This window comes from Cokeromyces recurvatus (genome assembly GCF_025118155.1).
Source record: "Cokeromyces recurvatus strain NRRL 2243 chromosome Unknown BX663scaffold_8, whole genome shotgun sequence".
NCBI lineage: Eukaryota > Fungi > Mucoromycota > Mucoromycetes > Mucorales > Mucoraceae > Cokeromyces > Cokeromyces recurvatus.
The window spans coordinates 91,697-112,229 of NW_026251394.1; the positions used below are offsets into that span (position 1 = coordinate 91,697).

The following is a 20,533-nucleotide window of genomic DNA, read 5'->3' on the forward strand; positions in this document are numbered from 1 at the left end:
TTATCACAGTCGCGGGGATAATTCTATTCCCGGCAATATGCATTTCTTTTCTTTTAATTTCATACGAATGATAATAATAAGGACTTGTTTTATACTTGCTTACTGTTAGTTTTATTATAATATTTGTATATGCGGGGAACTTTGAAACTCTGTTCAAATAGGTCTTACAGAAAATTCTACGGTTCGGCCACAATTGTATAATTTTGGCAATTTGCTTCTTGTCATACGCCTCACGTTTTTACTGTTACTGTAGAAGATAAATTTTCACCTTTTATTTTATTCTATTTTTTTTTCTTCTCTCTCTTTTTTCTTTATTTTGATTTGATTTGATTTGTTTTTTTTTTATCTCTCTCTCGCTCTATCTATCTCTTTTATATAAATATAAATACTTTACATATCTTATTTTATAGTATGGCTAATGGGATTTTTAATATTTCTCCAGTTAAATTTCTTTCATCTATTCAAGATCATGTATTTACAGTGACGCCTTCTTTTAGAAATAGATTTTACAATAAGAGCTTGTCAAATAATAATGAAAATGATACTTTAATACAGCAATTCACTTTTAACGAATTAAATAAACAACAAGTTATTCCAGAGGCTTCTTTATTCTCACCTCCTCCTTCAACTACTCTTCCTATTGATATTCCTCGTCGTACCTCTATTAGAGACGAAGATGGTAAAAAAAAAAAGAAAAAATAGGAAATATTGCCTATGTGAGAATATTTAAGCTTATCCAATTATATAACTTATAGGATTAATACCCTCAAATTATAATCATCATGAATTATTTCCTGTAGCATCATCTTATCCTCCTGCCGAAGATTTATCCTTATGGTTTGATGGATTAGTAGTCAATTCCCCTATATCAAGTTCAAATCATTCACCTCATCGGCCTATATTTAATAATGATGATAATCCCTTAGTGGGTAGTCCCCAATCTCCTCTTCCTCCTCATGATTATCCATTCTTATCAAACACTACTACTGTCAATTCACCCGAGTTATCTCAGCTTTTTAGTCCAGTCATCTCTTCTCCTCAATTTATACTCGGTAGTCCTAATAATAATGATACTAGTTGTTATTCGCCTTATTTGCATAGTCCAACATCCCCCTCTCATTTCTTGAATAGCCCAACATCCCCCTCTCATTTCTTGAGTAGCCCAACATCCCCCTCTCATTTCTTGAATAGTCCACCTAATGGGTTTTTTCAACCAGACACTCATACTTATCTTTCACCTTCATTACAGCCCTTAGTCTCTACATCTTCACCTCCATCAAATCTTTATTTATTCCCACCTACTGTATCACGTCCTTGTTCTCCTGTACCTGATGATGTGATCTTGACTACATCTGAATTAAATGATTATATCCTATCTACATCTCCAAATAACAATCAAGACTTTTTATCTCTTGCAGAACAATTTACAGTCATTGATGAAAAGAGCTTATTAACAGAACAAGATGATATTCATAACACAATAAGCAGCATGACAGTAATGAAAACAGATCATCATTGTACCACAATAACGAAGACAGCGGCTTCATCTTCTTCTACTACTACTACTACTACTACTACTACCACTAAAAAAAAGCCTCTTCTTTATCCAATCACAAATAATAAAAAGAAAAGGTCCACATATCATAAAAAGATTCATTCTTGTCCTCATTGTTCACATACAAGTAATAGAGCAAATAACATGAGAGAGCATATTCAAATTCATAATCCAAATCGACCTAAACCATATGCATGTAAGTTATGTAATAGGCCATTTGCTCGAAAACACGATATGAATCGACATTATCTTTCATGTAAGAAATATACAAACAAATTATTAATAAAGCAACATGGATAATAATGGGAATCAATCATTTATAAATTTGTATAAAACTGTATATTTTAACAAACTTATAAATATATAAGGAAGCTATATACATGTATATGTTAGTTTGCTTTCCTGAATAATAGAATACAATTCTGAATTTAATTGAATTTCTTTTTTGTTTAAAGAATTGTATGAATTATGATAAAAGGGAGTTTTTTTTTTATATAATATATTTACCTGAAAAAAAAAATAGTTAGAGATATTCATTGTCACCATTTTCAGCTCTCTATCCTCGAGTTAGCTTAAGAGAGGAGGTCATCTTTCTTCTTTCCGCAACTATGATGATTACAAACATGTGACGTTTTATATTTATAGATATTACTACTAAAATTAGTTGGTTCTCCATTTTCTTTGTCTCTCTTCAAAAAAGTGTCTATTATAAGTTCTGAATAGTAAGTATCCTCCTTACCAAACCCTTATCTATTTTCTCTCTTTATTAACCCGACCATAAAGAGTATCTATTTAAACTAGTGACTTTGTTGCTGTTATGGCTCTTTTCTTATTTTTATTTATTCCTGAGCTGTGTTTCTTCTCTTTACTGTACCTTGTTCTGTTTTTTTTTAATAATAAAATTCATCTTCTTTATCATTTAGATCTTTAACGAAGTATATATTAAAGTCACCAACTTTAAAAAAAAAAAAAAGCTATGTCAAATCATTATTCAAATTTGGATGATGAAACTGTGTTTTTTTGATTTTATATAAAGTTAGCCAATCAGATGTATTATGTACCTTATAAAAAAGAAGTACATCACATGCCAAGTCAAAACCATTCAAATTTACATACTTGTACGACAACAACAACCACTTTCCGGTATATTTATATAGTCACGCGAAATAGGATAAGAGTCGTCATAGATTATTATTTTCCTCTTTTCTTTTCTTTTCTTATTTTTTTTTCCTCTCCTCTTCTTTATAGTAACATACATGGTAATACATATAAATATTGGGGCTTTTTTTTTTTGTTTTAATTAAATCTCTTTGATGATTTTATATTTCATCTTTATTAGGCTGATCAACTTACTGAAGAACAAATTGCTGAATTTCGTGAAGCTTTCACGTAAATTACCCCTTCCCCCTTTTTTTTTTCTTTCGTCATTTATTAATAATTTTTTTTCCCCTTTCTTCTTTTTATTTATAGCCTTTTTGATAAAGATGGGGATGGTTTTATAACTACAAAAGAGCTTGGAACTGTTATGCGTTCTCTGAATTTAAATCCTACTGAAGCTGAACTTCAAGACATGGTAATACTATAGTAAAACTAAAATAATAATAATAATAATAATATATTTTTTTGTAACATAGATTAATGAAGTAGATAGTGATGGTAACGGCACAATTGATTTTGCTGAGTTTTTATCCATGTTAGCAAGGTAATCTATTATGATTATATTTTGTTATGAGAGGAAAGGAAGGGTCTTTTCATTTTTTACATAATGATACTCATACATATTTATATAGAAAAATGAAGGATACTGATTCTCAAGAAGAAATTGAAGAGGCTTTCAAAGTCTTTGATAAAGATGGTAATGGATATATTTCTGCTGCAGAACTACGTCACGTCATGACTTCACTTGGAGAAAAGTTATCTGAAGATGAAGTTGATGAAATGATTCGTGAAGCTGATGTTGATGGAGATGGACAAATTAACTACCAAGAATTTGTTAAAATGATGGTAAATAAATAAATATGAATAGAATAGAGCTATACTGATTTCTTTTCCTTCTTTATTATTATTATGATAGATGTCCAAATAAATAAATAAACTATATATGCAGTTAAGCTGTTGTTGTTATATTATAATTTTGAGTGTAATTTTTTCGACATTGATTATTATGAGTAACAGATCCTATACCATCATATTATGTAATTAGTTCTCTATGTGTAAAAAAAAAAATGAATATTTACGGTCAAGTGGAGTCCATAAAGGATCTTCTTTAAATAATCTCATAGCCTTGATATAATTATTTTCATCTGTTGTGAATCTATGATAAATACCAGCAGGCTAACAAAAAAAGGTATATATAAATAGAATAGAATGGCTATGTATCTATCACTTTTTTACCAAAATAATCATATCGCCCTTTTCCATAAAGATACGGATCCAAATATCTTTTTCGTCACGTACATCAAAATAGCCTGAACCATCTAAAATATAACGAATTTCTTCATCTTCATGAAGATGCCTTTTTTTTGATATGATTCATGTTAAAATCGTGAAACAAACAAACATTCAGTCTGTCAATAAAAGATACTTTACTCTGCAAAGAATGATTTTACTTTTTCTTCGTAAATAGGACCCATCGCATCAGGAGAAACAATAATCTGGAATAAAAAAAAAAAGTGAATAAGAAAAAAAAATAGGTGAAAGATATATATATAAAGGCTCAAGCCATTTATTTATTACAGTATCTCGATTTTTATAATTTCGTTCTTTTGAAATCTCATCAATCTTGTCTAATGCATTAGGTCCTTCAATTCGCCAGTATAAAACACCTATTCTTTCAAGATCTTGAATTGTCTTTTCGATGCCTAAATCATGAGGTGCTCGTTGATCAGCAGGATCTTGATTATCATAAATATAAGCTCTCATTTTTATTTATTTATTTATTTATTTGATAAAGAAAGAAAGTAGTCGTTTGCTGTTGAAAGAGATGATTATAAATAAATAGATAAATAAATAGATAGATAGATAGATACAAAACTCCGAAGAACAATGACGGGAAAGGGGAGGGGTTGTTTTTATTATCTCCACAATTAATAATAATCTATCATTAATATGATTGGATAAAAAATCTTGGTTGATATGAAACCGAAAAAAGGAGATAAATTAAAAATCTCTTTTAATGATATGGGGTAACGCACTACGGATTAATTTATGTATGTATGTATGTATGTATATATGCATACATGCATGCATTCAACACAATAAGGAAGAAGATAGTATAGCCTTCTTTCCTTTCTTTCTTTTCTTTTTCTCTGTCTTGTTTTGATAATAGTAAAAATGATAAAGAAGACAGTAACAAATACATCGTCAATTTCATCAGTCATGAGTGATAAAGAAGAAGAAGAACAAATAAGGGTTGAAACTGAGTCTATTGTCGTTGATGAAAAAATAAGAGATGTTAAACAACTTGTCAAGTAAAGTGTATAAAGCACATCTATTAGGAAAAGATGATAATAGATTTATTAGGAAATTGGACAAGAGATTATTACCGTTACTTTGTATTCTTTATTTACTTAGTTATCTTGAAAGGTCTTTTAGTTATCATCATTCTAAAAAGGATAAATAATAACTTACTAATACCATTACTATTACTATTACTATTACTACTACTACTACTATTACTGCTGCTGCTGCTGCTGCTGCTGCTACTATTACTACTACTACTACTACTACTACTACTACTGCTACTACTACTACTACTACTACTGCTACTACTACTACTACTACTACTACTATTACTATTACTACTACTACTACTACTACTACTACTACTACTACTACTAGATCTAATATTGGAAATGCTAAATTAGGCGGGCTGGAAAAAGACTTGAATATGTCCAGTACAGAATATCAATGGGCATTATCTATTTTTTATTTCTCCTATGTTCTATTTGATTTACCTTCAAATATTATTATGAGAAGATGGCGTGCATCCTTTTGGTTAGCCATTTTAATGTTGTAGTGTATTTTATTTTACTTTATTTATATAACAAATTAGTTTTATATTTATATTTATATCTTTGTGTTTATAGCTGTTGGGGCATAGTAGCTACCGCTATGGCTGCCTGTAAAAGTTTTACTTCTCTTATGATGTGTCGATTTCTATTAGGTTTATTTGAAGCAGGTTTAAATAAATTATAATATTACTTGACAAAATTAAAAGCATATACACACACACACACACACTAAAATAGACTTCCTCTCCCCTTTTGTTGTTATTGTTGTTGTTGATATAGGCTTCTTTCCGGGTGTAGTTTATTTTATGTCATTATGGTATACTCGACAAGAATATGGTCGTCGTATTGGATTCTTTTGGTCATTTGGTAGTTTAGCGGGTGCATTAGGTGGACTGATTGCATTTGCTATATCACAGATTCAAACTTCTGCTTTATCTACCTGGCAATGGTTATTCATCATTGAAGGTGCTCCTACTATCATTTTAAGTTTATTTAGTGCTTGGTATTTACCTAATACACCAGAAACAGTAACGACTCGATTTTTAACTAGCAAAGAACGTGATTTGATTATCAACAGACTTGCTCAAGGTATATATAAATATATGTATATAAATATTTTACTATAATCAATTTACAATCCTTCCATACACACACACACACACTCATACATATATATACATATATGTATATGTATATAATAGATGCTGGTGATTCTTATAGTCATGCTTGGTCATGGAAACAAGCTTTATCTGTCTTTACAGATTGGAAAACTTATTTTTACATGTTCATTTATATTTCAGGGACAATTCCATTGCAAGGCGTTACCTTATTTTTACCTTCTATTGTAGCCAATATGGGTAGTTGGTCAAAACCTGTCGCTCAAGCCTTGACAATTCCTCCTTATTCGTTAGCCTTTATCATGACATTCATAGTTGGATGGAGTTCAGGTAAGAAAATCAGGCCCTTTTTTTTCTTTCTTTCTCTCTCTTTCTCTTTTTCTTATTTATTTATTCTATTTTAGATCGTTATTTTGAAAGAGCATTTCATATGATCGCATTAAATAGCTTGGCCATATTAGGTTTCTTATTATTAATCCTTTTGCCATCTAATGTAGTTGCTTGTTATTTCGCTGCATGTCTCGTAACAACTTCGGTTTATGCAAACGTAGCAGTGAAAGTAGCGTGGTTCAATAATAACTAGTAAATATGAAAAGTCTTATTATTCTTATTTTAACATGATTACTTAACACACTCCTCCCCTCCCCTCCCCGCCACTCCATCCTTCTCTTTCACTTAGTGGTGGCTTAACACGTCGTGCAGTTGCATCAGCTACTATAGTAAGTTTTGGTACTATAGGTGGAGCTATTGGAGGACAAATTTATTATGGTAAACATTTATATAAATATGTATGTATTCATATATTTATGTTTCTTTTTTTTTTCTTTATTTTTTTTTAAAAAAAAAAAAGATCCACCCTCTTATGTGAAAGGCAATACGATTGCTCTCAGTTTTGTAGCTTTACAAACTTGTCTTGTTATCCTTTTACGGCTTTTATTACAACATGATAACAAACGAAAACAAAATATAACTACTCAACAACAGCAACAACTAGAAATTGAACGCTATGGTGGCCCTGATTTAGTAGGGGATAGACATTATAATTTTAAATATATTTTATAATAAAATACATAGTATCATATCTTTATTTTAAAAGTTACCAAGATCTAATTCATCGTATTTAGGTCCTGTTTCCGTACGTGTACATTGTTCTTTACGATTTTGTAAGTGTAATAGGGTAGCATGGAAATGACGTCGAACATAATCAGGAATAGAACCTTCATGCTCAATAAGTGCAGATGATGTAGAAGTAGGTGGATGTTGATCAGGATTATCCATGTTACCCAAATTAGTATGAATTAAATCAATCAAACCATTCAAATACTTCACTGTAACCTATAAATAAAGAGAATAAAACAAGTGAATATATATAAATATAAATATATATATTATTAAATACTTTACTGCTTCATTGCCTTTTTCAAAATAATAAATATATCGATTCAGAATCTCTACAAATAATTCAACATTTGTAACAGGATTCATACAACTATCAGCAATCTTCAGTGCCTTTTGAAGACATTCAAGGGCCCTCTTTCCATCTCTGAATAAAGGCTCACTGTCACCTGTTGCCCACCAAAGATGGGATGATAAATAAACGCCACGACACTGATCTGGCTTTTTGAGTAGCTTGGAACTATGTAACGCTGCCTTTGTAATCAAAGTATCATAATGATCGACAGAAAAGACACGCGTTTGCTGAAGAGCGCCTACAATGCATGTTATTGCTTGGTATTGTGCTTTTGATTCTGAAATGGATTCCTCATAAATCGTAAATGCCTCTACAAAGAACTCATATGCTATCTCTTCAAAACCACATTCATCCGCACTTTGTCCTGCTAGTAAAAATAAGTGCAAACATGTGTTATCAGAACTAGAAGGACATTGATGATAAAGTGTCGAAATGACTTGATGAATAAAACGGAATAAGGCAGATATCTTCTTTTCCCATATTTCATCTTCTTCTCCATTATCCAATTGTTTGTAACGACGGGCAAGTTTGACGGCTGATACAACAAGTGGAGGGAAAGTGTAGCGGATACGATCACCACCATCACCCAATTGCTTTCGAGCCGCTGACAAAAGAAGAAATTGTGTGTCCTCTTGAGGCGATTGGAAGAGATGAATCATACGTGCCAAAAGACTTTGCTTTTCTAAATAATCTTCTTCGTATAAATCTGATTTTTGTTGTCGATAGGCAGTCATAGGAGCATCCTTTTGATCTCTTAATAAAACATCACACAATTCAAGGACACCATGAACGTCCTCGGGTATCTCAATTATTGTCTCATTTTTCAAAATGCTATTAACAACGGCATGACTAATAACCTGTCGTGTATTGAAAGGTTGAAGAGATAAAAGAGGTTGATAGTTAGCAAGAGCCAAGATATAAAGGACAGATCGATATTGTTGAATAGGTGCCAATAAGAGTGCAAGAAGATTTGCCTCAGTGGCTTTGGAATGCAAATCAGGAGAATCAGCATATTCAATAACTTTATCTTTAGTAAAGGCAAGAATCTGATCAACGTAATCGAATTTTTCTGGATAGCAAGACAAAGAAAGATTAACTAAAGAAACTAATAATGCAGTCAAGTCTTGAACAGTAAGATCAGGTCGTGCCTAAAAGGAAAAAGGAAGAAATAAGAAGATAATTTACAAAAATAAAATAAAATAAAAATAAATGATGCTTTACCTTGACAAGTTCAACAATTTCTTCCCAGAAAATAACAAAGAGTTCAACATCTTCAGGGATACCACGTACTTTTTTAATAGCTTCCTTATCAGTAGTTGTTGATTCCTCTTCTTGCTTATTCTCTTCTTCTTTTTCGTCATCTTCTTGTTTATCTTCTTCTTCTTCTTTTAGCTCGTCCTCATTCTCTTCTTCTTTTTCGTCATCTTTTTGATTCTCTTCTTCTTTTTCCTCCTCCTCTTGAGGCTCGATGCCTTGTAATCTTCTTTTACGTTCATTGGCAATACGTTGAACATTTTCTTCACGTGTCTTTTGTGACTCATCTTCAGCCTCGCGTGCTGCAAATGCTGCCAATCGATCAATTAACGAAATAATAATCTGTTTTACATTCACCTTGGGATGTAGCTGTGCAGTTGCTGCCAAGAATGGTTGTAACGTACGCAAATGGAAATCGTCTGGGAATACTTGTATAATGACTTCCATCAAATACTCTTGAGCAATTACATCACGACAACTTACAACTTGATCCAAAATACCTGGCAAAATATCCTAATCATATTTATCCACACACACACACATACATACATAAGATTTTTTTTTAAGAAAAAGGGAATTATTTAGCCAAAAATGTAAATGCTTATATCCTTATCTTTTTCTTTCTCTCCTTGAATACCTTTTTGTAAATGGCAAGATCAACACTATCCAATTGACTCAGACGTACTAAATTAGTTCCTACTAAAATACGCAACTCACGACGTTCAGCTTCTCGCTTTTCACGATCTCTAGAATGTCCTTGATGTTGTAAACGAACCCATAACTTGTTCATTTCAGTAAAGTTAGTTAGAATGAACTGTATGGATTCAAAGAGGTCATTTTCATCTGAGCTATTATCCACTGGCAAATAGTCACGCGTCATGCTACTTAAATAGTATCTCAAGAAAAGACCACGTATAGGATGCTGAACACCACGACTCATTTCCATCATGTCTCGCATAATTTCACGGACGGGGGCATCGGGAATGCTCATGTAAGCTGCACCTACAGTAATCATTAAATAAAGACGAGGTACAATATTTCCTGCATATTGAACAAGCTCATAAAGGTCGGCTAAGTGATGACGGCCCGAGGTATGGGCTTCTGTAAGAAACACAGTGAGATGACGCATAGCGTCGAAAATGGACATATCTTTATATATATAAAAAAAATTAAAACTGTTAGTTATTGAAAAAAATAAAATAAAATAAAAGACCATAATGCTATTTACAGAGCTCATAATAGTTTTTAGGAGTAAGAGCAGAAGTACGTAATTCAGCAAGCATGTTAGAGCAATGTTTTAACCCATCCATTAATTTGTTATTTTCCTATAAACAAACAATTAGATGCCAAAAAAAAACCCCCCTCCCCTCCTTCCAATAAAACCAGTTTCTGTGTATATGCATATTTGCTTACCAGACATTTCTTCATGAGATGGGATTGTACTTTGACAACATTTAAAACTTCATCGAGAAGCTTTGCTTGGTCCTCTAAGGGAGCAGGACTTAATAAAGGGTTACTCATTTGTTTAACTTATAAATAGAAAAAAAAAAAAGGAAGAAAAACAATGTAATGTAATTTGTGGTTTTGTATTTCACTGGCGGAGTACAAATGTAAATACAAAATAATAAATCATTTTACATGAGACTTATTGAAGAAGTAATAAATAATCTCTTTAATGAACATTGTATAATTAAATAAATAAAAATTACTTTAAGGGGGGGAGCTGTTTTTATTTATAATTAAAACTATATTTTATTTATACTTTTTTTTTTTTTTTATAAAAGTAGCTTCTTTTCTATTAATATAATTCTATTCATTTCTTTCTTTTAATTTTCTTCATACAAGTATAAATGTATATACATACTAAAATGTTAACTCTTCATTACTTGAAAAGATGTAATTCGTCTTGTGCTCAAAGATCCCGCTATTATACAACAATTCTTCAACAATTAAAATCTTGGGAAACTAAAGTCAAGCAACAAGCCGTTACATCTCATGATGACATTACTTGGTCTCCATTAAATTTACTCGCCAAGACTCTGAATAGCACTTACATGACATCTGTCGTGCCGCCCTGTTGGCATCACATCTATTTTCCATCTCGTCTCACTGAATCAGAACTAGCAAATGACGGTTATGATACACTATTTCTTCCTCCAAAGCCTTTTGAACAACGACTTTGGGCAGGGGCACGATTCCAATGGAGCCCTACAAACGTTCTGCAAGTAGGAGATAAGGCAATGATGAAGACACATCTAGATCACATGGATATTCAAAGACAAGACTCAGTAGCTGTCTGGATTAACAAAGACATTTCTAATGAGAATGGATGGTCAATGAGTGAACAACGATGTCTCGTCTATTTTCCGTCCACGATGACTCGTCGCCGTCATAAAAAAGGAATTCAAACCAATCGGCAACCCGAATTTAGCAAGATCATCACCCCCACTTCCATTTTATTATTTAGATATTCTGCATTAACGTTTAATTCACATAAAATACATTTTGATCATGAATATGCAACAAATATAGAACATCATCCAGCGTGTTTGGTTCATGGTCCACTCAGTGGCACATTACTTATGGAACTGTTAAGAGAGCAGACAAAGAGGCGTGTAATATCGTTTGAATATCGTTGTTTATCACCTCTCTATGTCAACAAGCCTATGATGTTGGCTGGTAAACAGTCGAATGAAAATGAATATGAGTTATGGATAAATGATGATTCAGGGTATTTGGCTGTGAAAGGAACGGTTAAAGTGATTGAAAAATCATTATAATTTTATTTACAAAACACACAATTGTTGTTATTAAAGTGAAGACATTAAATCTACAATGCTTTCTATAGAATAGAATAGAATAGAAAAAGATATAGATGTAGATGTAGATATATATACATATTTATATTAGATTATATAATTTAGTGTGTGTATATATGCATATCTTATTTACCTAATGACTGTGAACTATCTTGTCGCCTTAATGATCCATTAAAGTCTTGACAATTATTATTTATTATTCTATTTTGTAAACGCGGCGTTAGGTCTTTTAGACCTTTCAGCCTTCTCCACTTATTTGTCTTTCGAATATCATAATCTAATGTTAGATACCAAAATTCATTAAAGAATTCAGTAGGCAATTCCCAGCTTTCAGCCTTGGTTGGGTCTCCACCATGATATACAGCTCCATTTATTAACATGTTGAAACAACGATCATAATCTATTTGATTGCGAAACAGAATCATACGGTCACGCATATGCGGGGCTGGAATAAAATCGATACGTGGGTCATGGTCAGGTATAGCTAATTGTAAAGTAGTAGGGTTGAGATGTGAAAGGCCATGATCATGAATGGAAGTATGTGGTAATGCAGCTTGTGTTGACATATGAAGTCGTATGTATTGAATAGCTTCTTGACTGGAAACAGGGAGTACTTGCTTTATGTTGGATTCAGATGCTAAAATGGTTGTATTATTATTGTCTTGATGGATTACTGAGGGCTTTGTTGTTGCTGCTTCTATATCTGTTTTTGTTTCTGCTTCTGTTGTTGTGGTGGTGGTGGTGTTGGTGTTGGCGTTGGTGTTGGTGGTGGTGGTGGTGTTGGTATTGGTGTTGGTTGATTTTAAATTCGTGTCATTTTTAGTATAAGTATTTATATACGCTTCAATCGCATGTGGGCTCTCCACACCTATTTTATGTAAAGCCTCGGTTCTTAAATAAGGCATATGTTCAGGAATTTGAATATTATGATGCATACAAATAAACTGTAAGGTAAGCACTAATCCCTTCAAATACCAGTTTTCAATATTATAAATTTCGAGGGACTTCTTTACCGATTTGAGCTCACGTGTAAGACTAACACGTTGATCACGTAGCTGGCGTATTGTTAATTCAAGCTCTCGAATGTGACGCTCTTTACGTTCTCGAAAGGCTCGTTGAGCAGCACGGTTTTGAGCTTTTCGGAGAGCAGGCGAAGTAGGGTTAGGTTTCCGTCCTGGCTTTTTACGAATACGGATAGGTTGACCATCAGGTCCAATTATTGGTTGTTGCTGTTGTTGTTGTTGTTGTGGAGGCGAAGAAAGAGGAGGAGGAGAAAGATTAAAATTAGTTGACACTGGTGAAGATGTTTGAGTCATTGTCACATTAGTTGGTAAAGCTGAATTCATATTCGTGTTATCAGTATAGTAAGGTGAATTCATGTACATTGAACTATAAAATGTAGGTTGTTCAGTAGTCGTAATGTTACTTGTAGGTATATAATTAAGCCAAATGTCATCAATAGATGAAGTAAGATTAGTGCTATCATTAAGATTATTATTGTTTTGTTGATTCTGTTGCTCTTCTTCTTCTCGTTGCTTTTGTTGCATATAAGCATCTATGTTTGCTAAATAAGATTCCATTTTTAAAGAGACAATAGACAAAAGACAAGAGGAAAAAAGAAGTAATAAGATTAAAACAATTTTAGCTGGTGGATAGGTTTTACTTTTACTACTTTATTCTATATAAAACACTCTCAATCTGTCACTTTGCTGAAAAAATTGCCCCAATATTTGAATTTAATTGGTCAATATTTCGATCCCAATTGGCTAGATTTTTGAAGTCAGTTTGATCACCTTTTTGAAATCAATTGGTCTACTTTTTGAAAACCAATTGATCGCTTCTCAAAATTGAGTTGGTCAGGGTCAAAGCACTGTTATTTCTACAATCCCAAACTTAGCAATGGTCTTTGAAATGACTTTTTACCATGATGTAATTTTATTAAAATACAGTGGTTTGCATTTAACGTATTGTTGTATAGTCATGCAAGGATGTTGCACGACGTTAGAGAAAATGGACATTTCAAAAATCATCTTGTTTTAATAAAAACCACCTTTTCTAAGCCGGCACTGCGAAAAGTTGGCGTACGACGTATAGTACTTTTATACGTCGTACGCCACAATTTTAGCAGCGGTTTTTTTAATTGTTTATTTCTACTAATTTTTAAAATAAAACTTCCAAATAAAAAATATATTATGTTCAATATAATATCATAGAATAAATATATATATAAAAAAAAGACATTTCTATTGTTAATAATCATTATTTTTTTAATGTTTAAATTTACAGCTATTTTGGCTGTGTTTTTTTTACAGGGAGAGAAAAAGAAAAAGTAATCACACTATTTGCATTGTGAAATTACAGCAGAAAAAAACACTTTTTTTTCCAAAAATGGATCTATAGAAAATCATATGATCATAGGGAAAGTTAAGAAAATTACTAGCTTTCCACATTCATTGTTATTTCTTTTTTATTCTTTTAGATTAATACTTATTTACTTACAATTGTTTTATTTTCTGTAGATATTTATTATATTCAAGGTAGTATAAAGATTTAGAATATTCTTATTAACAAATTTATACTGACCAGTTTTATTTCTTTCTTAGCAAAAGAGTCCTGTTTATGTTGGTAGTAGCTTTTTCTACTTTTTCTACAGAACATTTTTCAATGATATATTAAAAGTAAGATAATAACTATTGTTTATATTAACACATATACTAACTTGTCTATTATCTTTAATCAAACACGTTTTAAACAGGTAAATAAATGTATATAAAAAGGTAAAATAAAACATAACATTTATCTGTTAATTCCAAAAGTATACTTTCTTTGTCTAATATAAGATATACCAATCTTATCTTTTATTCTCTTCTTTTAGGACTTTTTACCTTTTTTTTTTTTTTCAAATAGCTTTTGTCCTTTTTGAAAATCTTTTTTTTTTTTTTTTTTTTTTTTTTTGTTTTCAGTAAGCATTTTATTCTTTTGAATACCAATACTCTTTTTTATTTTTTTATTTACTAACTAATCAATTTTGTTTATTACAGATTGTTTGTTTGCTTCTGTTTAACTGTTATGATTTAGCTTCCTAGACCCCTATCATTATTATCTCGGTCTTTTTCTCTTATTTATTTGTATCTATTTACTGCGTATTTGTATTATTTCTTTTTAAAGATGCAAAGATAAGTATAATCCTATTTTCTATTATTAATTATTGCAAGAAATACTCTTTTTTTTTATTATTATTATTTCGAAAGCAATTTATTTTTTGCAATAATTCATTTGCTATATATACCATTATTATTATTGTTATTATTATTACTATTCTAAATGTAAATAAAGTCACATTTTATGTAAACAAACTATATGTTTATTTATAAACAACGTCCAATAAACAAGGCAATAATAAAAGCCTAATATGTATTAAATGTATTTTATAAGCCAATAAATAATAAAGATCAAACGTAAATAAACGTTATCTATTCTGCAAAATACTAATGATGGTTCATGTTTTTTCAAAGAAATAGCCAATCAAATGTAAAAAGTTATACGTTGTACGTATGGAGTACTATACGTCGTACGCGAGTACTCCATATAGTACAATATATATGCAGTACGCGCGTACGCTATAGTACTCTATAGTACTCTATACGTACGACGGACAAATTTTTTACAGTGGCGGTGATCAAAAGCTAAAAAAAAAATAACCGCTCTACCTAATTTTAATGAAATCGTGCACATTTGTAGCTTTGCCCATATTTACTTTTCTGAAGGGACTTATTCATCGTTTCGTGATCTTCCTCCAACAGTATCTATGACTTCTTTTTTATAGTTTTCATACTACAGACCAAAACTGCTCAATTGGATGAATAAGCTTTGAAGAGTATAATCGATATGGCTCTGTGTATAGTTCTAAGACTACTTCTTTGATCAGTTCAATTTCTCCTCTTGGAAACCAGATAGTATTTAAAAATACAAATTTTTTGAAAAAACTGGTGAATTGTCACCTGTATGGCTATTTCTTTTTGCCCAGTCTTAGTTTTCACAAATATTCTTGTAAGATCAACGATAAGCAAGATATAATGAAAGGGATACTTTGTTACAGTATCTTTTTAAATATGAGTTAAACAAAAATGTGCTTTATTTTTTTTTCGTCATCTTACCATCGTCCTGACAACTTTTGGAGAATCAAAGAGAGAGATCACCAATCTTAAAATGTCATCGCTAACAGAAACCCTTAATCAGCTACTCAACAAAAAAGTTTCATTCACGAGACTTTTAAAGAAGCGAGAAATTTAGGATCGTATCAATGCCGAAAATGTTATGAAAGCAGCTATTAGAAATTTGAAAAAGAAAAAAGATATAAACTGACAACAAGTACAAGATCTTGAAAAAGATTGGCAATACGTAAACGTTCACGCATAAAAATTAAAAGAGATGTAAGAACTAATTCGCATTATAGTTTTTAAACTCTACGGAAGCCAACGTATTCTTTGAGACTCAAGAATATAAACAAAACATAATATTGGAAAGTCTTTCTGAGATGAATTATAAATCTCGTGTAAAACGCGATTTTTTTGATAGAGAGGTAGGCTGTATCAAACTTCAGACTCAAATGTTGAAAATGATTTTCAAAATATAATTGTTATCTAGGAAGAGGTTGAATCATCTGGTACTGGCGAGAAGAAAACGATTAAAAAGGTCCGCATTAATGTAAGTAGAATTTATCCAGTACTTTTTTTTTGTATTAAATGAAAATTTAAGGCCAACGAAAGAGAAGAATCTGCCAAATCTGAAACATCATCGATCATTCAAAAAAGTATTTGGACGATTTGGGCCGATTTCCTGAACATGTTTTTTTAAAAAGAGGTTGATGATGTAGCAATTAACTATTATAGGTGGCTTAAAATTTATGAGTGATAAGAATAATGCTGATTTTTTCTCTAGTCTAGAGTATTTGGGTATCATTCAAGTTGGTGAAAGCATAGGAAACAATCAAAGTCGAGAAACATATCCAAAAGATTTAGTACAAGCTACTAATCAGTTATTAAAAAGAAGTTAGCAAGACGTTTTTTCCAAATTTGGCTCTTATTACAAGGACTTGTCATGGTTGTAAGATTTATAACTTAATTCAATAAGATAAATAGTCATAATAGAATACATAGTGCATTTGTATAATAATTCTCTCTATAAACATATTTAGTATATTTACCCTTGTATAGAAAAATAACTAATTAATAAAAAGTCTTACATCTAAAAATATACTTTCTTCTATTATTGTTCTGCTGAATATTAATTTATAAAAATAACTTTATACAAGTTAAACTGGGGTAAACTAAGAATAATACAAATACGCGTAATAATTGATTCTACTCAGAATACACGTATTAGTTATAAAAATAAATATATACTAAAGACATGAATCTATAATTATAACTCTTAGTAATCCTTCTATAATTATATTATCAAATACAATTTGTTATATTTTTATCTTCTTATTACTCATCATCCTTATTCACAAAATATATAAATACTCTTACATTATTCACCCTTATTTTGTATAACTCATAACTTATAACTAATAACAATACTTGTATTGAATTAACTTTTAATAAAACTTATTGACAAGTCTCAACGTACTTCTTCTGTCTTGTTTTCTTTCTATTTTATTTCTTTTATTTAATCCCTTAAACCTACCTGAACCACAACAGGACTGGTTTGATTCGTTGGTAAGCTGGTAGAAAAAACTATATTACGACTAATGACTAACCTTTGCAATAGTTTGTAGGTATTGATGAATGTCATACCTTATTGCTAAAAAAACTCTTTACGCGTCAAAGTTACAAAAGATCCTACTCTTACGTTCTGCTATGAATTTTTCATCATATTGTAAGTTATATTTCGTACGACTTTTAGTCACGTGCATTAATTTTATTTTTTTCATAAAGTATCAGTCAAGTTTATACATCATCTGAAATCACTGAAAAAGAATCAACTTATAATTTCAGAGTAATTTGGAGATTTCTTGATGTTATTAGAATGGTTACTCCGTATTGCAAGTTTATTCCTGGCGAAACTCGCGTTCAGGCAATAAACTTTGAGCTGAAGCGCCGAGGTCTTTCATTATCCCACTATTATAATGCTGATGGTATTCTTCTTGACAAAGATTTTGATCTGGAACTTGTAATCTTGGAGACAACAGGACCATTTGGCCTAAAAGATATCACACGTGAAACAACTGACCACATAAAGGCTGCATATGGATTATTGGCAATGTCACATAAAATAGCCTATTGTTATGAATATGCTGACGCCAATATTTTCAACAAGCTAAAGGTATACTTTATCCACGCTGCTGATGAAAGAATCCGTTTCCGGTCTTTTGGGCTAGTAAGTGAACAGCTGTACATTTTCAATCGAGTATGAAGTGCAGTGTTACCGATAGATCATACTGGCACGAAGAAAAAATTCATGGACATTACGAATATGATGTGGGAGCTTAAGGTATATGAATATTAAGACTTAGGGTTTTTTATTAACTGCATACTTTTTTTTTAAAGAAAATAGACCAGTATTGACCATTCTCATGAACTATTACACGAGAACAAAAGGTCCCATGAAAAAAACAAACAATTTATCGAGGAACACCTTTATGGTTATGAGAAGATCAGAAAATTAGAAGATTTGTTAGCAGAAAGTGCTGAAGTAAATTTGTTTCCTCGTGTTCCGGAAGCAGAAGATATATATGTTTTTAGCTCTCCCCTATGCCCACAATCTCCAGAATCCTCACAATCCGCACAATCCCCTTATGATGATTAATACGTAGGCAAATAAATCTCTCTCTTCAAATCAAACAATGCAAAAGAGGCAAAGAAGTACTCAAATATATTTGTTTTGATTAGCGACAAGATAAAGAAAGAAAAATGAACAGAAGACAAGTCTGTGAAAACTTTGTATAGTTTTATTAAAAATAATACAAAAATTGTACAACGAAAAATTATATGAAAAATATCGATGGCTATTTATATGTTTTTACAAGATAAGCAAATTTTACTATAATAAAGTGTTTTACATAAAATATTGTTTCCGAATAGTTCTGCGAGCAATAAAATATATCTTTATTCTTTTTTTCTCCCTAAGTTGTCGCCGTTCCTAGAAGCATAACGAATTATTATCAATGAAATGAGCGACGCATCAATATTAATTCTCAGTGAATATGCTCAGCTGCAACAATACCAATTATTCATGAGTTACTATCATTATCATTGTATAAGATTTTATTGTATAACAATATTCAATATTATCAATATATACATGATATGTATTACTCGTGGATAATTATGTAATTGAATACACCAGTCATAATCCTGTTTGAATTATGTATATAATTATTATTAGTGCTCGAGCATTCTTACAATAAGTATTATTAAAACTGAGTGTAGAATGAATATTATGCCGTGAAGTACAATATACTAGTTTTATATGAATAACCTCTTTATTATGTAATAAATGATGGTTTATTTCAATTAACTTAGTTATAAAGACGATTGCAATCATAATAAATGCAAACCACTGTATTTTAATAAAATTCCATCTTCATGGTAAAAAATCATTTCAGAGTCCATTGCTAAGTTTGGGATTGTAGAAATAACAGTGCTTTGACTCTGACCAACTCAATTTTGAGAAGCGATCAATTGGTTTTCAAAAAGTAGACCAATTGATTTCAAAAAGGTGATCAAACTGACTTCAAAAATCTAGCCAATTGGGATCGAAATATTGACCAATTAAATTCAAATATTGGGGCAATTTTTTCAATGGAAATACTGTAAAATAAAAACTGCGCAAATATAGAAATTTCAATATAAATTAGCGCTTTTTATTCATTTCTTAGCATAATATGAAAACTTTTTTTAGTAAATAACAATTTTTAATTAGCACATTTTTATTATTCAAATTCGCGTATTTTTCTTTTTAATTAGCTTTTTTTTTTTAAATTGAGGTTTTTTTTTTAATATTGTTAAAGGAAGTATTAAACATTATTGAGAGTACTGTGATTTTAGTCGTCGTTAATCCTCCTTCCTGCAAATCGTTTTCAATCATTTGCTTTTCTTTTCATTTAAATAAGATAAATAAATATCCATTACCACTAAAAAACGTTTTCATTCAAAAGACCAAACAATATAACGTTAGTGAAAAAAAAAAAAAAAAAAAAAAAAAGCACAAAATAGTGAGAAATATTTATTTTTCTTTTAAATTTGTGATTGATAATGACTGAAGTACAGACAATAATAAGATTTGATTCAACAGTATCTAATGCTAAATAGAAAAAAAAGAAGTGGCTTAATTATTGTAAAGGCAAAGGAGTTGGAAAAAAAAAAGTAATATGCATTTGCTCTCATCAGGTGACATGAATGATTTTATATGTACTTTTTTTTTTTCAGAAAATATAAACAAGTACAAAACAACAAACATTTTTTCTATTAATTGAGCTTGCAGTAACTGTTGATCCTAGACTTGTGATCGAATGTCTCGACTGAAATTAAGTTTTTTTTTTTTTTTTTTTTTTTTTTTTTGTTGAATTTATTAGTAATTGAGTTACAAAGGTTATGTTATAAGTTACCTAATGATACTGTAGCTGGAATGATTACTGAAGTTATACTTGTAGTTGTTGTAACAGTAGAAGTTAACGGTATACTCTCAACAAAACGATACTTTGTAAGCCTAGTAGTATAAGATAACTCATATTTTAGAGAAAAATGATATATGTATATTCTAATATGTATTAATATTATACCATTTATCATCAATAC

The 20,533-nt window shown here is 30.7% G+C and overlaps 9 protein-coding genes across 9 annotated transcripts; 6 read left to right on the top strand and 3 right to left on the bottom strand.

The window, feature by feature from the left end:
- Positions 1–302: 302 nt before the first annotated feature.
- On the top strand, positions 303–2,104 carry BX663DRAFT_504158 (uncharacterized protein). The gene is made up of 4 exons (XM_051526883.1): positions 303–679; positions 756–1,927; positions 1,958–1,961; positions 2,066–2,104. The coding sequence occupies exons 1-2, from the start codon at positions 412–414 to the stop codon at positions 1,853–1,855; spliced, it is 1,368 nt and encodes a 455-aa protein (XP_051384151.1). The 5' UTR covers positions 303–411; the 3' UTR covers positions 1,856–1,927; positions 1,958–1,961; positions 2,066–2,104.
- Positions 2,105–2,616: 512 nt separating this feature from the next.
- Positions 2,617–3,571, top strand: BX663DRAFT_586983 (calmodulin; the record flags this gene model as incomplete). The annotated part of the gene is made up of 5 exons (XM_051532249.1): positions 2,617–2,814; positions 2,895–2,944; positions 3,026–3,128; positions 3,190–3,257; positions 3,346–3,571. Exons 1-5 carry the CDS (start codon positions 2,812–2,814, stop codon positions 3,569–3,571), a joined length of 450 nt encoding a protein of 149 aa, XP_051384152.1. The 5' UTR covers positions 2,617–2,811.
- Positions 3,572–3,592: 21 nt separating this feature from the next.
- BX663DRAFT_333601 (Acireductone dioxygenase ARD family) lies at positions 3,593–4,587 on the bottom strand. The gene is made up of 5 exons (XM_051522131.1): positions 4,292–4,587; positions 4,145–4,209; positions 3,950–4,070; positions 3,793–3,889; positions 3,593–3,733 (listed from the first exon to the last, which is right to left on the bottom strand). Exons 1-5 carry the CDS (start codon positions 4,475–4,477, stop codon positions 3,663–3,665), a joined length of 540 nt encoding a protein of 179 aa, XP_051384153.1. The 5' UTR covers positions 4,478–4,587; the 3' UTR covers positions 3,593–3,662.
- Positions 4,588–4,865: 278 nt separating this feature from the next.
- Positions 4,866–7,247, top strand: BX663DRAFT_559890 (major facilitator superfamily domain-containing protein; the record flags this gene model as incomplete). Its single annotated transcript, XM_051531873.1, has 8 exons — positions 4,866–5,025; positions 5,396–5,569; positions 5,644–5,735; positions 5,848–6,156; positions 6,270–6,515; positions 6,590–6,767; positions 6,865–6,953; positions 7,036–7,247. Exons 1-8 carry the CDS (start codon positions 4,889–4,891, stop codon positions 7,245–7,247), a joined length of 1,437 nt encoding a protein of 478 aa, XP_051384154.1. The 5' UTR covers positions 4,866–4,888.
- A 27-nt stretch (positions 7,248–7,274) lies between these two features.
- Positions 7,275–10,431, bottom strand: BX663DRAFT_530328 (vacuolar protein sorting-associated protein 35; the record flags this gene model as incomplete). Its single annotated transcript, XM_051530308.1, has 6 exons — positions 7,275–7,520; positions 7,590–8,804; positions 8,878–9,423; positions 9,548–10,059; positions 10,139–10,235; positions 10,324–10,431. The coding sequence occupies 6 exons, from the start codon at positions 10,429–10,431 to the stop codon at positions 7,275–7,277; spliced, it is 2,724 nt and encodes a 907-aa protein (XP_051384155.1).
- Positions 10,432–10,853: 422 nt separating this feature from the next.
- BX663DRAFT_419157 (uncharacterized protein) lies at positions 10,854–11,672 on the top strand (the record flags this gene model as incomplete). The annotated part of the gene is made up of 1 exon (XM_051522384.1): positions 10,854–11,672. A coding segment is annotated over one exon (819 nt), but the record flags the coding sequence as incomplete, so codon positions are not given.
- BX663DRAFT_333705 (uncharacterized protein) lies at positions 11,347–13,532 on the bottom strand. Its single transcript, XM_051522132.1, has 3 exons — positions 11,863–13,532; positions 11,701–11,752; positions 11,347–11,649 (listed from the first exon to the last, which is right to left on the bottom strand). Exons 1-2 carry the CDS (start codon positions 13,307–13,309, stop codon positions 11,721–11,723), a joined length of 1,479 nt encoding a protein of 492 aa, XP_051384157.1. The 5' UTR covers positions 13,310–13,532; the 3' UTR covers positions 11,347–11,649; positions 11,701–11,720.
- A 2,202-nt stretch (positions 13,533–15,734) lies between these two features.
- BX663DRAFT_586994 (uncharacterized protein) lies at positions 15,735–16,815 on the top strand (the record flags this gene model as incomplete). The annotated part of the gene is made up of 5 exons (XM_051532250.1): positions 15,735–15,779; positions 16,186–16,311; positions 16,377–16,436; positions 16,488–16,542; positions 16,622–16,815. The coding sequence occupies 5 exons, from the start codon at positions 15,735–15,737 to the stop codon at positions 16,783–16,785; spliced, it is 450 nt and encodes a 149-aa protein (XP_051384158.1). The 3' UTR covers positions 16,786–16,815.
- A 488-nt stretch (positions 16,816–17,303) lies between these two features.
- BX663DRAFT_559893 (uncharacterized protein) lies at positions 17,304–18,542 on the top strand (the record flags this gene model as incomplete). The annotated part of the gene is made up of 5 exons (XM_051531874.1): positions 17,304–17,452; positions 17,505–17,612; positions 17,672–18,100; positions 18,152–18,227; positions 18,291–18,542. Exons 3-5 carry the CDS (start codon positions 17,763–17,765, stop codon positions 18,540–18,542), a joined length of 666 nt encoding a protein of 221 aa, XP_051384159.1. The 5' UTR covers positions 17,304–17,452; positions 17,505–17,612; positions 17,672–17,762.
- Between the last annotated feature and the right edge of the window lie 1,991 nt (positions 18,543–20,533).

Coding starts and splice junctions, on each gene's coding strand:
- BX663DRAFT_504158 (XM_051526883.1), top strand. CDS start 412: ATGGCTAATGGGATTTTTAATATTTCTCCAGTTAAATTTCTTTCATCT. Junction 680..755: donor CTCTATTAGAGACGAAGATG/GTAAAAAAAAAA, acceptor TATAACTTATAG/GATTAATACCCTCAAATTAT.
- BX663DRAFT_333601 (XM_051522131.1), bottom strand. CDS start 4,477: ATGAGAGCTTATATTTATGATAATCAAGATCCTGCTGATCAACGAGCA. Junction 4,071..4,144: donor GTAAAATCATTCTTTGCAGA/GTAAAGTATCTT, acceptor ATCAAAAAAAAG/GCATCTTCATGAAGATGAAG. Junction 3,734..3,792: donor TTTATGGACTCCACTTGACC/GTAAATATTCAT, acceptor ATGATGGTATAG/GATCTGTTACTCATAATAAT.
- BX663DRAFT_333705 (XM_051522132.1), bottom strand. CDS start 13,309: ATGGAATCTTATTTAGCAAACATAGATGCTTATATGCAACAAAAGCAA. Junction 11,753..11,862: donor AGATAGTTCACAGTCATTAG/GTAAATAAGATA, acceptor TCTATTCTATAG/AAAGCATTGTAGATTTAATG.